The sequence below is a fragment of the Cornus florida genome, unplaced genomic scaffold (genome assembly GCF_030987335.1).
Source record: "Cornus florida cultivar Cherokee Brave unplaced genomic scaffold, ASM3098733v1 CherokeeBrave_3.0.0_Hap2_Chr05, whole genome shotgun sequence".
NCBI classification, from domain to species: domain Eukaryota; kingdom Viridiplantae; phylum Streptophyta; class Magnoliopsida; order Cornales; family Cornaceae; genus Cornus; species Cornus florida.
Genome location: NW_026775575.1, coordinates 58,999,708 through 59,015,361, shown reverse-complemented (window position 1 = coordinate 59,015,361; position 15,654 = coordinate 58,999,708). Strand labels below are relative to the sequence as shown.

The 15,654-nt window shown below is 34.5% G+C and overlaps 1 protein-coding gene across 1 annotated transcript; it reads left to right on the top strand.

The window, feature by feature from the left end:
* The first annotated feature begins 12,072 nt into the window (after positions 1-12,072).
* On the top strand, positions 12,073-13,292 carry LOC132309329 (secreted RxLR effector protein 161-like). Its single transcript, XM_059807646.1, has 2 exons — positions 12,073-12,330; positions 12,756-13,292. The coding sequence occupies exons 1-2, from the start codon at positions 12,073-12,075 to the stop codon at positions 13,290-13,292; spliced, it is 795 nt and encodes a 264-aa protein (XP_059663629.1).
* Positions 13,293-15,654: the final 2,362 nt, after the last annotated feature.

Sequence of the window (15,654 nt, the reverse complement as noted above, 5' to 3'; positions counted from 1 at the left end):
TGAGAGAAGAAAAACACAGGTTATGAAATTTATTTATCATTAAACCTTAATCATTGTCATTCCTACCTTTATCCAATATGGGGTTCAATTACATGAACTTCTATGTGACGGCCCTGATTTTTAGGCCAGTGCGTCAGTGATGAACCGAAAGGATGATCCGATAACGGATCCGAATGCAGAAGTGAAAACAGAAAATAAGACTCTAAGAAGTCAAAGTGACCTTCCATGAGGTCGTGGAACTCAACAAGAATTGATGCGGAAGCAAAAGATCGAAAATATGACAAATAAGCCCCTAGGGGCAAAATAATCATTTCTAAAAACTATAGATTCGGGTGCCACCGAGCACACCGCTAGAAGGATAACGAAAAACTAATCAAGATGGACTCAAGAATCGCATGATTCAGAGTCCGGACGAAGGAGAAACGGCATGACGAAGAAAAACGAGCACTTAAGGCAAAAAGGGTAAACTGGTAATTATTCAAGAAGAACCGGGTGCAACCGAGCATACCGTTAGAAAGACAGCAAAAAATTAGTCAAGTTCAAAAAAAAATTCACTTGAATCGGAGTCCGAACAAAGGAGAAAAGCCCAAAAGAAGAATTGACGTCGCGGCGGCCCGACGAGGGGCCATGACAGCCCATGCGCACCACGCGCACGCTGGGTGCACACATGGCTGGCAGCAGCCTATAAAGCTGCTGTGTGGTTTTTTTTCAGAAAAATCAGGAACAGAGGCTGAATTTGGAGGCCTAGATGAATTTTTTTGCAAAAACACAAAGAAGAAACCCCCCCCCCCCTCAAAATTGAGTTTTCTACGTGACTATAAAGAGAATTTTAAAAAAAAAACTCACTGTAAAATGGCCAAAATGCCCTCCCAAGAAATCTGGTCAAAAGAGCTAAAAAGTTGCTAAAATGAAAACTGGAAGCTAAAACTTCACAACGGTACCAACACAATGTTTTCTGGAAAAATACGAAGAAGAAACTCTTTCTAAAATTACGTTTTCTAATCGACCATATTGAAAGAAGAAAATAAAACTGATGTGAAAGGTCTAAAATACCCTTAGATCAGACTATGCAACAAAACCTCAAAATGAGTTCCTAGGAGGCTCAAATTGCCAACGAAGAGGTTTTTATTGAAAACGATTATGCACGCAAACGTAACTTACCTATTAGGACGTGCTACAATGGTCCATGGCTTAAAAATACCACCGATGCAAAATCCGACCCCCCAACGGGCAAAAAGGCAAAGATGAACAAGAAAAGTGAAATTTGAAAACCAAAAAACAAATGATTTCAAATTACCGTTTGGCCCTTGGCCACACTTTATACATGATTAATGAGATCCTATGAAATAATAAAAATGGAATTCCCACACCCAATGCAAGCATAGTGAAGCAATGACTCGGCATTTTTCAATATTTTCATAATATTTCATAAAGTTAAAAGTTACATAGGATACAAATTTGATGTCATTAGCCTATGGCCTCATCTCATACATGTCAAATACATTGTAAAAAGTGTACTTATGTACACATTACAAAAATAGAATCAAATTTACACATTTTGACATATAAAGCTATAAATGGCATTTCAAGCCAACATTTACAAGAAATGAGAACTTCAAGTCTACAAATCATCCAAGCATGATGTGAATCCCGAATCTTGATCCTGGTACCTGAAAAATGTCTCCACTACGTGGGTAAATAACATAAAGCTACTCGTAGGAGATGAGCATGCATCGACCTAGCGTTTTACAATTATATCACCTTAAGGTGAAACATATCAAAGGGGCTTATGCCACATAACGTCTATGTCAAGTGAGACTCAGGGATCATCCTAAGCTACTCATGCAATTTAAAGTGAACAACGGCATATAAGTATACATGCTTAAGTATACTAAACAATGTTAGACATGTTACACAACATACAAGCATACATTTCCAAGTATACTAAACCACATTAAGATAAGTCATACAATGTCTAAGCATATTTACACAAGTATGCATTTTATATGAAAATCTCGTAAATCAAGTATACAGACATAAGTACACTAAGCTAAGAGAGATACGCCTAAAACAAGTATACATGGCACAAGCATACTAAATGAAATTTAAACTCACAGAGCAAGCATACAAGTTCAAGTATACTATATGAGATCTAAATGCACAAAACAAGTATACAGTTTCAAGTATACTAAGTAAGATTCAAATATCCAAAGCAAGCATTAATTCTCAAGTTACAAGTAATCCATGATTAACAACTTGAAATTGAATGCGAAATCAAAGTAAAAAGACTAGGACATGTGGTCACTAGACCAAGCAAGTGTTTCCGGGTAATTACGACCCACAAGGCACTACCTAGTGCGCACATGCATAAGTTATTCCGGGTAATTACGACCCACAAGGCACTACCTAGTGCGCACATGCATAAGTTATTCTGGGTAATTACGACCCACAAGGTACTATCTAGTGCGCACTTATGACTTAGAAGACTCTTGTCTCCGTACTAAAGCCAAACCCTAGCCATCACGTGAAATATGTCCTTATAAGCTTTCCAAAATCAATAAGTCCAAAACTTATACAAAAATCAATAAGTTAGACCAAACTTCTACCAAATCCACTAATGCATAAAGCCATCTTCCATGCACAAATAAGGTTGAATTCACACAAACCATGTCATACAATTCAAGTCTAGATAGCATATGACATGTCAAGCCTCCAATATGCAATTTATACACCAAAACAATAATATTTTACAACAATTGAACCACATTAGCACACTAAGCCACAAGTACTAAATAAGTCCTAATTTAGTAACTAACTTCCAAGGTAAACAATTGTAATATTCTAACAAGCTATACACCTACACAAGATCTATCTAAACATGCTATGCAAGTCAATGATATTCTATATCATGCTAAGTCCAATTACCATTTCAAGATGTCTCAAGTACTAATTCTACATCAAATCAGTAACATTTTCACAAGGTGATTAAACAGACCACATTTCAAGTGATTATCAACCTATTACCTTCAATATCAATTTAAGTGACCAACACACTTAAAATAAAATTAATTAAGCTCGTTAATTAATTTTTCTCTAGATTTTCAAACATATCTAAATGTCCTCAATTTAATATATGTTAAAGAACTCACAAAGGTCTACTTTAATATCACATTACAAGTTGATTCCATACTTGATACAACTAGGTGAATTAAACTTTTACAAAAGATAAATATTAAATAAAATTTGCAATTCTTATTCAAATAACCCCAATTTAATATATATCAACCACCATACCAAGGCCTAAATTTCTAGCATGCCAAAATTTAATTCTAAGTTGCCTAGCATCATGAGAATTAAATCTTAAACAAAGAAAATAATTAAATTAAATTCTAAAAACTTGAATAAGGCATGCTCACAAGTTGTATATGCTTATAAAACAATCAATACAACAATAATATAAACCTAAGACACCTCCTACCTCAATTTGAGATGAAAATCTCAAAAGCCATCAAAACGAAACGGCTCCGAATCCTACAATACTTTGAGGTTTCGTCGGGGATAACGCCATGAACGATAAACTCCAAAGAGGACCATGAAATCACAACTTGACTTCAAAACCAAACTCAAAATTTGGCCAGAAATGGGTTCTAATAAGGGTGAAAGAAGCGCGTAGTCAACGTAAACACAAAACGCAAAGGCCCTACTATGTTTTGACAAAGAAATGAAGTTCAAAAGAGGAGAAAGAAGGTGGAAGCCTCCCTTGGGCTGCCATGGAAGCTTCAGGTCGTGCAAGAGAGTGGGGAAGATGAAAATATAAAATATCTCATCCCCTTTTTTATAGAAATCTCAAAAAGTGCCCTGAAAGGGCCCCGCCGGGTCCGGAAAAGTGAAATTTGAGCAGACGCACTCAAATGATGAAACTCTGTGAATGAAAAAGATTCAAAATGAGAAAATAAGAATAATGAAAGAAACGGCTATAAAAATTGAGTCCCGAGCAAAAAGTTATGCCCCAAACAAGTTTGGCGCAAACTAGGGCCAGAAACCCTGAAACTGGAAAATATCGTCCAGAAGGGACTTCTAAGAGTTTACGACTCTACGAAAAGTGAAAGTGAATCCTGTACGAGGATCCAGGCTCAAAATAAGATAATTTGCAATAACTTTCATTAATTGCACAATGGCCCCCACAAAAAGGGTTCACTGCAAAACTGCCCCAGAATGAAAATATCTTCCAAAAGATATTTTCTTAGATACCCCTAAAATAAAATATCTTCAAAAGATATTTACGAAAACACCCCAAGAAAATAAATTAATTTCAAAGAATTATGCATCCATACCCCTATGGACACCGGGAGCAAGCAGAGTACTTTCCTACAAAAATAAAGATACGTATTTCGTGAAAACCACTCACGATAAAGATAAGTGAAGTCAAAAACCAACTCCGAGCACAAGAAGTGAGCTTTGCCAACAAAGTGACAAACGGGAAAAAGACGAAATAGGGAAAAGGACGAAAAAGTGAATAGTGTCAAAAAACGAAAATTGTGGAAATGACTCGGTCCTCAAAGGAAGTTGTCAATCCACGGAAAAGAATCTCATAAACCATTTCCGAGTACTCGAGACGACACTAAGTGACGAAAAACCATCCACAGAAAAGAAAAGACAACGGAAAAAATTTATCCGCAAAATTTGAGGAAAAAGGAAAAGGAAGAAAATAACCGGGTCATTACATTCTATGTCTTTCTACTACAAGTTTTTTCTCCTATTATTTTAAATTTAAAAGTTATTTATAATTATTCTATTTCATTGCAGGTTCATTATCTTTACTATTTCTTATAAACTTTTAATTTGCAAATTTTATAAAATAATTAAAAGAATAAAAATTAATGGACAATACTTAGGTCCTCACCTCACCGGTGAGAACCTAAGTCATCCTAATCACATATGTGGCACAATCGTATAATTATAACACATCATGATCAATAAAAAATAAAAGGAAGTGAAGCCAACAAAACATGAAATGGGTCAAACTAATATGACTTTCATTCCTCTTTCTTTTCCAAATTTTATATTGACAACTAAAGATGATGTGTCATAATAATATTGTGTTATACATGTAACATGTAAGACCCAGTTTCATTTTTTTTAAAAAAAAAAAATTGGTAATTTTTTATTTTTTGGTGTTTTATTTTTTATTTTTTTTCCTATGCATAGGGACACATGCCGAGAGATTCCGGGAGTAGGTTGGAGCATTTATTTGGGTTTAGAACCTTTAGAAATCTATTTGGAACCATTTCGGACATTTTTAGTTTTGGGGCTCGAGAGGTCCGTGTGCGTAGGTTGGGTTTTCAAGCTTGAAAATTTTGCCGAGTTCATTTCCATTTCCCTATTTTCTTATTGGAGTGTTTATTATTGTGTTTGTGACTATATATATATAATGGCGTTGCGGTGGTTGTGACTTTACACAAAGGGCATTTTTAGAGAATTTGGAGGTTAAGGTGGAACCCACCATTGACCAAGTGAGACAAAGGATACCACAGTCCGATTTTTTTTTTTTTCTCTAATCTCCTCTCCCCCATCCGTGCACACACATACACACACATATATCCTTGTTTGATTTCATCTCCTTATAGTGAGTTTTGAGAGAGTGATAGTTACGAAAGCTTAAGAGCTTCACTAGAGCTATGAGATGATATAAATTTTGTGGCCATTGGAGCACATTGGGGCTTCGGCCTAAGCAAGGGCTTAGGCTTTTGGGGTGGCTTCAAGATGAGAAGTTGTTTGATCACCTCTTACTCCTCTTCATTTTAGTGTTGGCTACTTGGATTTGGTGGACATTCAAGCTTGGAGGAGCTTAGGGTTTGCTCATCTTCAAGAGGTAGGGATGTTTAATTTATGGAATCCTAGGTTTTTGTGAGTCTTCCTAGATTATGATGTGTATAACATGTTAATTTGGATATACTATGTTAAAATGTTTACTTAGTTTACCTCCTTGTAGAAAAGTATGTTCTTATGGTGACAATTGGTGGATTCATGGATTAATTGTTATTAGTATGTGGATTGTCATATTTTATTTGATATTACATGTTAAGTTGTTGAGGTTTTATGTTTGTGTTGGTGTTGGTATTAAAATGATGAGTTGTTGAATCTATGTGTTAAGTACTTGTCATTACATGCTATCTTTATTATATCCATGATTGTCAACGAGCTAACATTGTTGGGATTTGTGTGCCCTAACATAGCAAATTCTTATTTGGAATGTAAAACTCATGGTTCCTTATCTGAATATTATTATTAAGGCATTATACAATTGGTGAATAAAATGTATTATATTTTCGATTCATTATGGAATTGATTATATTCACTTAATTACAGGGTATATATATATATGTATGTAATGGCAATTAATACTCAGTTATAAATTAATAATCATAAATGGTTCAAAGTCGGTAAATATGGCTGGACATTTAATTAACTAAGACTTGAACTGAGTCCACGATAGGTTGAGATATATTACGAGAGTCATCGTATGCAATTACTTTCTATCACAGTCATGGCTTTTGACTCTCAAGCATGAAAGAAGTATAGATTCTTTTATTAAATAAATAATTACTTTGATTTGTTCGGCGAATACTTCGGGATCCTTAAACCGACACTTTAGGTAGTTATGTAATTAATAGTTAAAGGGTTATATTCTCAATTTTTGCATCAATGTTACTTGTATTTATTTTGTTTTAATTATGGTTGATCACAAATTAAATTCGAAGGCCTTCGTATGTTTTAGACAAAATGTTTTTTATATATTTATTTAGTAAATTATTATTTTTGTCAAACAAATTTTTATTGTGATCAAGTCAGAAATAATCAAAGGTAACAAAATAATTATATTAATTATGTTGTCGGATTGATGGCTTTATAATCTGATAAATAATTATGCATAGAGGGGTCAAAGTGCAACATTGACTTAGATGTTATTTATTATTTAATTGGAGTGCAATTATTTTCTTTTAGTGGAGTAGAAATTAATTTATGAATTAATTGAATTGTATCCATGGTTTAATGGATCAGACCAATTATTAATTTATAATTGCCAAAAAAATAGTAAGCCCAAAGGATTTTCACCCATAGCCCAAGTTGATATTGAAGTCCTATTAGAATTGAGATATGTGAATTAGATATTGAGAAGGATATATTGTTTTCTTTCTTTATCTTTATTTTGTTTATATATACATAGGTCCATGTATATTTTAGGAGAGACTTGGAAAAACAGTAGCATATATTTTTTCTCTCTAATTTTTTAGGGTTTGTTTTCTCTTCTAAAGGAGGCTACCACAAGTCTTGCCTTCAAGGTTATTCATTAAGGTATATGGGTGATTCCTAAAGGGAAGATCACTACTAAGAAGATAGAGAAAGGATCTTGTTAAGGGATCTACAATAAGTGAGAATATTCACTTTAGAGGAAAGATTTAAAGATTTGCTCAAACCTTTGATGTAAGTATTCAATCTATTAATTGAATGATAAATCAATTTTTTTTTTTTATATTATTGTTGCATAAAACTTGTCTCTATGTGATGAATCAAGATCTATATATGAAAATTTCTCAAAAAGTTTTAAAAACTTGTACATTTCCCAACAGTAGTATCAGAGCATGGTTTGATTCATTACTAGAGATCATGTTTTTATGAAAATCATCATTCATGGATCCAAATTATATGTGCATATATATATTTATTGATGTGTTTTGATGTATGATTTAATATGTTGATATATATTGATACATGATGATGATGTATGTATAAGTGTGAATGGATGATGATGTATTTTTGGGCCATAGATGAAGTTTATAGGTTTAATGTAATTTTATCTTTGGATGAATGTAATTAAGACTTTGATCTACCCGTTATAAAGTTTAATGATTTAATTTAATTATTTTTCATTGTATTTCATATGTATAATTAATTTCAAAGCCATGTAAACTTCATCAATGGGTACTCTGAAGCTTCAAGAAGGTCCAAGAGGATTAAATAAGGTCCCTGGAATTTTTTGAAATTTTTTTGGAATTTTTTAGAATTTTTTAAGGCTTTTTTAATTTTTTCGAAGTTTTCTACAATTTTCGACGCAATTCCGGCAACCGAAAAATGGCCGGTGGCGAGGGCGGCGCTGGAGAAGGGCTATCGAATTCGGTGCAGCGCGATACACCATAGTATCGTGCGCTCGGATCCAGAACCGTTGGATCAGGGGCGTAATCCAGTACAGCGCGCCTCCATTGAAGAATGGAACGCCAACCAGCCTTCTGGCACATGAAGAGCATGCGCCAGACAAAGTCAAACATTCCCCGCACGTGCAAGCACGTGGTTGCGGTGCCACGCGCTGCTGCGCCTTCCAGGCGAATGCTGGGGCTTGGAGGCATGTACCACGCACTGCTGCAACCCCCAGGCGCGTGCAGGTCCCTCCAGGCGCTTCCCAAGCGCTGTTTTGCTTCTCCAAACGCGTACCAGCTCCCTGCAGGTGTTAACAAGCCAACGGTGGATGCCAGTACAATAAGAATAGTATTTAAATGTTAAAAGCTTATTCCATTCGCCATTTTATTTGCTTTTGTCTGTTATTTAATCATTTATATGATGCATAGAATAATTAATTGTTAATTATTATTGTTCATACATTAGATCCATGATTTTTATCTAAATGAATTGGATTTATATTAATTAAATTATGAAAATTAATGGTATTTGATTACTAATTAATTAGAGGGCACTTATTGGAAAAAGAAAAATTATTTTTTAAGTGTGCCTCAAATTAAATATTAGTGAATAATTTAAAAGTACAGATATTTTCTAAATTTAATTGGATTAAAATTAAGGCATTTTACATGTATTATATCATGAATTGAAAACCTTAATTATAAATAATTAAAAATTGAGTGGGAGTGGGGATTTTTATACATTACCCCATGGCCTTATAATCATTGTAATTAGATCTTTAAAAATAAGGCCACACGCATGATTTAAAGAGTCTATATTACAAGAATGGTTGTCTTACGAAAATATATTTATTAAATATTCATTATAGTTAGATCTTTAAAAATAAGGCCCCACGCATGATTTAAAAAGTCTAAGCTTATAATGGCAATATATTTAATATTTGATTTTTCGTTGGAGCATTAATAACGTTATACATTTAATCTAAAATCAATACTATTGGTTCCCCAACGGAGTGGTCTATATTAGGTGAATTTAGAAAGGCTAAACAAAATTGGGAATTATTTCATATATAGATAAGACATTTTCTAAAGAAATATGGAAATAATGAGTTTTTCTCGTCAATATCAATAATGAACTCCGCCAACCGGATAAGTTATTAGCATATTGATTGTCCAATTTTTCATGCAATGTGGTTAAGGAACCCACAATTAATTAATTATTTTATTTTGCATGATTATTTTTATTCACCTTATTTATTATATGAATGCTTTTATTTTCAGATTTATCATGACTAGTCCATTCAGTCCACTTGCAAACATACTAAAAGAAAATCGATTAACTGGACCAAATTATATCAATTAAAAAATGCAACTAGATATTGTACTCACATATGAGGGGTTCAATTATGTGCTTACTACTTCCAGACCTTCTCCACCTTTGCCTGAGGATCCTCTTAAGAAGCATGAAGTTTTTAAGAAGTGGAATAAAACAGATGAGATGACTAGGTGCTACATTCTTGCTTCACTCTCGAATGTGCTTTAAAGTTAACATCTTTATTATCTCACTTTCTGCAGACTTCATGCTTAACCTCAAGGAAATGTATGGGTAAGTTGGTAAGAGTGCATACCAAACTGCCATGACAAACTTGATGACCATTAAGATGGTCTAAGGTATTCCAGTTCGGGATCATGCTTTAAAAATGATTGGTTTTCTAAATGAACTTGAGATCCTTGGATGCAACTTGGATGGTGAATTTCAGGTTGACATGATTATCGCTTCATTGCCAAACTCATTCAACTCTTTTAGGGTTAATCATTCTATGAATAAGCTTGAGTACTCATTCGCTGAACTTCTGAATAAGTTGGTAACCTTTGAAGGGATAATCAAAAGTAAGAGTGCATCTATCAACTACACTCAGTCTGTTGGACCATCCACTTCTAGGCTCAATAGGAAGGGGAAAAAGAAGAAGAATGATGGTGCCCAAACTGTGGTTGTGCCAAACAAAGTGATCCAAAAGGATAAGGGAAAGAAGAAAGTGCAGGTTGAAGGCGAAGGAAACTGCTTCCATTACGATCAACCGGATCACTGGAAACCTAACTGCCCAACACTTCGCACACAAGGCAAAGGAAAAGGTATATTTGTTGTTAAGGCATGTTATGTGGTTGAATCTATAGATTCCTGGTGCATAGATTCTAGAGCCACTAATCATGTTTACAATTCTTTGCAGGGATTCCAGGAGTCCAGAAGCCTCAATGAATGAGAGATATACTTGCATATAGGATCTAATGCCAAGGTGGAAGCTAAAGCAATGGGAGTGGTTCATATGCAGTTTGATAGTGCGATGAGCCTTATTTTAGAAGATTGTCTTTATGTGCCAAATGTTAGGCGTAATTCAATTTCAGTTTCTTCGTTGGTTTGAAAAAAACTATATTTTTACTTTTAGGAAAATTGTTTTAATTAAATTGAATGGTTGTGTTATAACTTCTTATGCATTGAAAGATAGTCTATACATTTTAACTCCTAACTCATATCAAATGCAAAATTATGAATTAAATGCAACTTCATCTAGATTGAATGTTAAAAGAAAGACAGTTTCTCCAAACTCGTTGTATCATTGGCATCTACGATTGGGTCACATCAATCAAAATAGGATTCGAAGGTTGGTTAAAGAAGGTTTATTACCTTGTGAGGCAGAGGAGCCTATGCCAACGTGTGAATTCTATATTGAAGGAAAAATAACTCGAAGGGCTTTCTCAGCCAAAGGATATTGAGCCAAAGAACAATTAGAGTTGGTGCACACAGACGTGTGTGGTCCTATGAACACCCAAGCGAGAGGAGGGTTTAAGTACTTCATCATTTTCATTGATGATTATTCACGTTTTGGATATATTTACCTAATGCGACACAAGTCAGAAGCTTATGGAAAATTCTGTGAGGCGAAAGTGGAACGTAGATTAGGTAAACTCATCAAAGCACTTCGATCTGATTGAGGAGGTGAATACCTCTTGGGGGAGTTCAAGGATTATATGGTCAATGAGGGTATTGTGTGCTAGTTATCCGCACCTGACTGCCCCAACAGAATGGAGTGGCAAAGAGGATAAACAGAACTTAGCTTAATATGGTTAGATCTATGATGAGTTTTGCTACATTACCTCTATCATTTTGGGGATTAGCTTTAGATCAGCGATGTACATCTTGAACTGTGTTTCATCCAAGTCTATTTCAGGAACATCATATGAGTTGTGGTTTGGACAGAAACCTAGTTTAAATCACATGCATATATGGGGGTATCCAGCACACGTGTGTAAGAAATAGGTAGACAAGTTAGAAGCAAGATCAGATGCATATTAATTTATTGGCTATCCTAAGGGCACTAGAGGTGGATTATTTTATGATCCCAGGGACGATAAGGTTATTGTCAGCACTCACGTTATATACCTGGAGGAGGATTATATTATGAACCACATATATAGTAGCCGAATAGTGTTAGAGGAGATGGTTGGCACATCAGATATACCTCCCATGGACACACGCAATATAAATACTGAGAATGATGAGACACAAGAAGTCCCTGTTGAAATACCATCATCTAGTATATTGATTCATACACCGGTCCTTCGTTGTAGTGGGAAGACTATCATCCAACCCAACAAACTAACGCTTTTGGGTGAGGCCTATTAGGCCATCCCCGATAAGCATGAGTCGGACCCAGTAAGCTATGCGAAAGCGTTAACCGCTATAGATGCGAATCATTGGAAAGATGCCATAAAATCAGAGTTGGGATCTATGTATTCTAACAAAGTCTAGGAAATTGTAGAACTTCCTAGTGGGATTCAGCCCATTGGTTGTAAGTGGATTTATAAACGAAAGATAGGAATGGATGGGAATGTTGAGACATTCAAAGCTAGACTGGTTGCCAAAGGCTTCACTCAACGTGAAGGTATTGATTATGAGGATACATTCTCACCAGTTGCAATGCTTAAATCTATTTGCATTCTTTTGGCCATTAATGCTCATTATGACTATGAGATATGGCAGATGGATATTAAGATGACTTTTTTAAATGGCTATCTTGAACAAGACATCTACATAAGGCAACCAGACGGTTTCATAGCAGAAGATTGTGAGGACTGTGTGTGTAAGTTAAATAGGTCTATTTATGGACTTAAGTAAGCTTCACGCACATGGAACATTTGTTTTGATCAGGCAGTCAAATTATTTGGCTTTGAACAAAATGTGTTTGAACCTTGCATTTATAAGAAAAAATAGGGTAATGTCATCATGATTCTTGTTTTATGTGTTGATAACATCTTACTCATTGGCAATGATGTAGAGGCTTTGTCATCAGTTAAAAGGTGGTTATTCAATAAATTTAAGATGAAAAATCTTGGAGAAGCAAGCTATATTCTTGGGATCAAGCTTTTGTGAGATTGGTTAAAAAGAAAATAGGCTTGTTTCAAGAGTCTTACATTGACAAAGTTCTGACCAGGTTTGGAATGGAAAACTCTAAAAAAGGGTTTTTACCATTTAGACATGGATTAGCTCTTTCTAATGACCAGTCTCCCAAGACTGATAAGGAAATTAAGCAAATAAGGCGGATACCATATGATTTAGCAGTTGGCAGTCTCATGTATGCTATGGTCTGTACCAGACCAAACATCTGTTACTCTATAGGGATTGTCAGTAGATATCAGTCCAATCCTGGACTTGATCATTGGTCAGCTGTGAAGAATATCTCAAAATACCTTAGAAGAACTAAGAGTCTCATGCTCGTTTATGGAGGTGATGATCTGGTTCCAGTCGGATATACAGATTCTGATTTCCAATCGGATCCAGATGTCAAGAGATCTACATCTGGATATGTGTTCAAACTCAATGGAGGGGTAGTTAGTTGGAAGAGTGTAAAGCAGGGTTGTACTGCTGACTCAGCCATGGAAACAGAATACATTGCAACCTCTGAGGCAGCAAAAGAAGTTGTTTGGTTGAGAAACTTTTTAATTGAACTGGAGGTTGTGGAGCATATAGATCGGCCTATGACACTTCATTGCGATAATAGTGCGGCTATAACCCAAACCAAGGATCCTAAAATTTCATAAAGGAACAAGAAGAATTCAGAGAAAACATCATGTGGTTCGTGATATAGTAAAGCGAGGAGATATACTTATGGCTAAGATTGCATCGGAATACAATCTTGCTGATCCATTCACAAAGGCTTTACCAATCAAGATGTTTGATCGTCATATGGAAAACATGGGAGTTAGATGTAATTCGAATTGGTTATAAAGGCAAATGGGAGCTGTTGGGATTTGTGTACCCTAGCATAGCAAATTCTTATTTGGATTGTAAAAGTCATGGTTCCTTATCTGAATATTATTATTAAGGCATTATACAATTGATGAATGGAATGTATTATTTTTTTGAATCATTATGGAATTGATTGTGTCCACTTGATTACAAGATATATTTATATGTGTATGTAATGACAATTAATACTCAGTTATAAATTAGTAATCATAAATGGTTCAAAGTCGGTAATTATGGATGGACATTTAATTAACTAAGATTTGAACCTAGTCCACGATAGGTTGAGATATATTGTGAAAGCCGTCGTATGCAATTGCTTTCTATCACAGTCATGGCTTTTGACTCTCAAGCATGAGAGAAGTATAGACTCTTTTATTAATTAATAATTACTTTGATTTATTCGGCGGATACTTCGGGATCCTTAGACCGACACTTTGGATAGTTATGTAATTAATAGTTAGAGTGTTATATTCTCAATATTTGTATTAATGCTACTTGTATTTATTTTGTATTGATTATGGTTGATCACAAATTAAATTCGAAGGCCTTCATATGTTTTAGACAAAATGTTTTCTATATATTTATTTAGTAAATTATTATTTTTGTCAAACAAATTTTTATTGTGATCAAGTTAGAAATAATCAAAGGTAACAAAATAATTATATTAATTATGTTATTGGATTGATGGCTTTTTAATCCGATAAATAATTATGCATAGAGTGATCAAAGTGCAACATTGACTTAGAGGTTATTTACTATTTAATTGGAGTGTAATTATTTTCTTTTATTGGAGTATAAATTAATTTATGAATTAATTGAATTGGGTCCATAGTTTAATAGACCAGACCAATTATTTATTTATAATAGCCAAGAAAATAGTAAGCCCAAATAATTCTCACCCATAGCCCAAGTTGATATTGAAGTCCTATTAGAATTGAGATATGTGAATTAGAGATTAAGAAGGATATATTATTTTCTTTCCTTATCTTTATTTTGCCTATAAATACATGGGTCCATGTATATTGGTGCGGTGTCGCCGCCTAACACCAAAACTTAGCAAAAGAGATGTTGGACTAAGATGAGTGTGGCCAAGTTTTACATTTATAATTTGCCACTACTACCTTTCACTAAAAATATAGTTAGGGCGAGTAGGGATCGTCCCAAGGGATTGGTGGGTCGTATTAGGTTGTGGAATCGAGATTAGGGTTAGTAGGTCGAGTGATCAAAAGATTGGTTGGTGATTGAATTATACTAAGATGCAATTTAAATTAAAGTAAACAATTAAATGCAATAGAGAGAAAATAAGAGAGAGAGATCTTGGGGTTTAAAGATCACCACTAAGCATAACTTTTCTACACCCTTAATGAATGATTAATGAGGGGAAAAACATGTATTGCAACAATAGTGTGTGTGTGTGGTTGTTTCAACAAGTATGGATGACTAATTAAGTATAACATGGTGGATAGCACCATATATCAAACTAAGCCATTAATCATTTCTTTAATCTCACAATCTAAACACATCACAAGGTTAGAGACATATGCTATTTGTTTTTATAAGTATGGAACATCAAACAACAAGTATAGATTGTCCTCCCATTTAACATCTAAACTACAACTACACTACAATTAAGCTAATGACATGAAATTAAACTAATTAAACTAAGGGAGAGGCACAATCCATCAAGAAATGAGTATGAACCATCAAATAAATCACAAGAGCGTTCTATTAAGCACTATGTCTTGACAATCTCTAGATCTATAACATTAATACACATAGACATGCATCAACAACACAAGAAATAGAGATAAACACATGAACATCTATTCTATCATACATAGACATATGGATAGAATGAAATGGTCACTTGGAAGAATTAAACCACACAAATCATTGAATAAACAAGATCTATGTATATAAATATATCAAAGCATTTATTATAATACAAATCCCCTTAAAAATACATAAATCAAGAAGTAGAAAGCATTCTTAGAGCTAACTTTAGCTCTAAGAGGATGTCTAGCCACTCATGGATGGTGTCTTCCAATCTTCAAGGGCTAACTCCATGGTAGAAATTGCTCTCCTTCTTGGTTGATGGAAGAGCTCCAAGCTTGTGTCTCTAGCCTCCTCTCTTATTTTCTTTCTCACTAAGAA

Bases quoted from the DNA above. Each gene is read 5' to 3' on its own strand.
- LOC132309329 (XM_059807646.1), top strand. From the start codon at position 12,073: ATGGATGGGAATGTTGAGACATTCAAAGCTAGACTGGTTGCCAAAGGC. The intron at 12,331-12,755 runs GTGTGTAAGTTA...TCTAATGACCAG, and splicing joins CAGAAGATTGTGAGGACTGT to TCTCCCAAGACTGATAAGGA.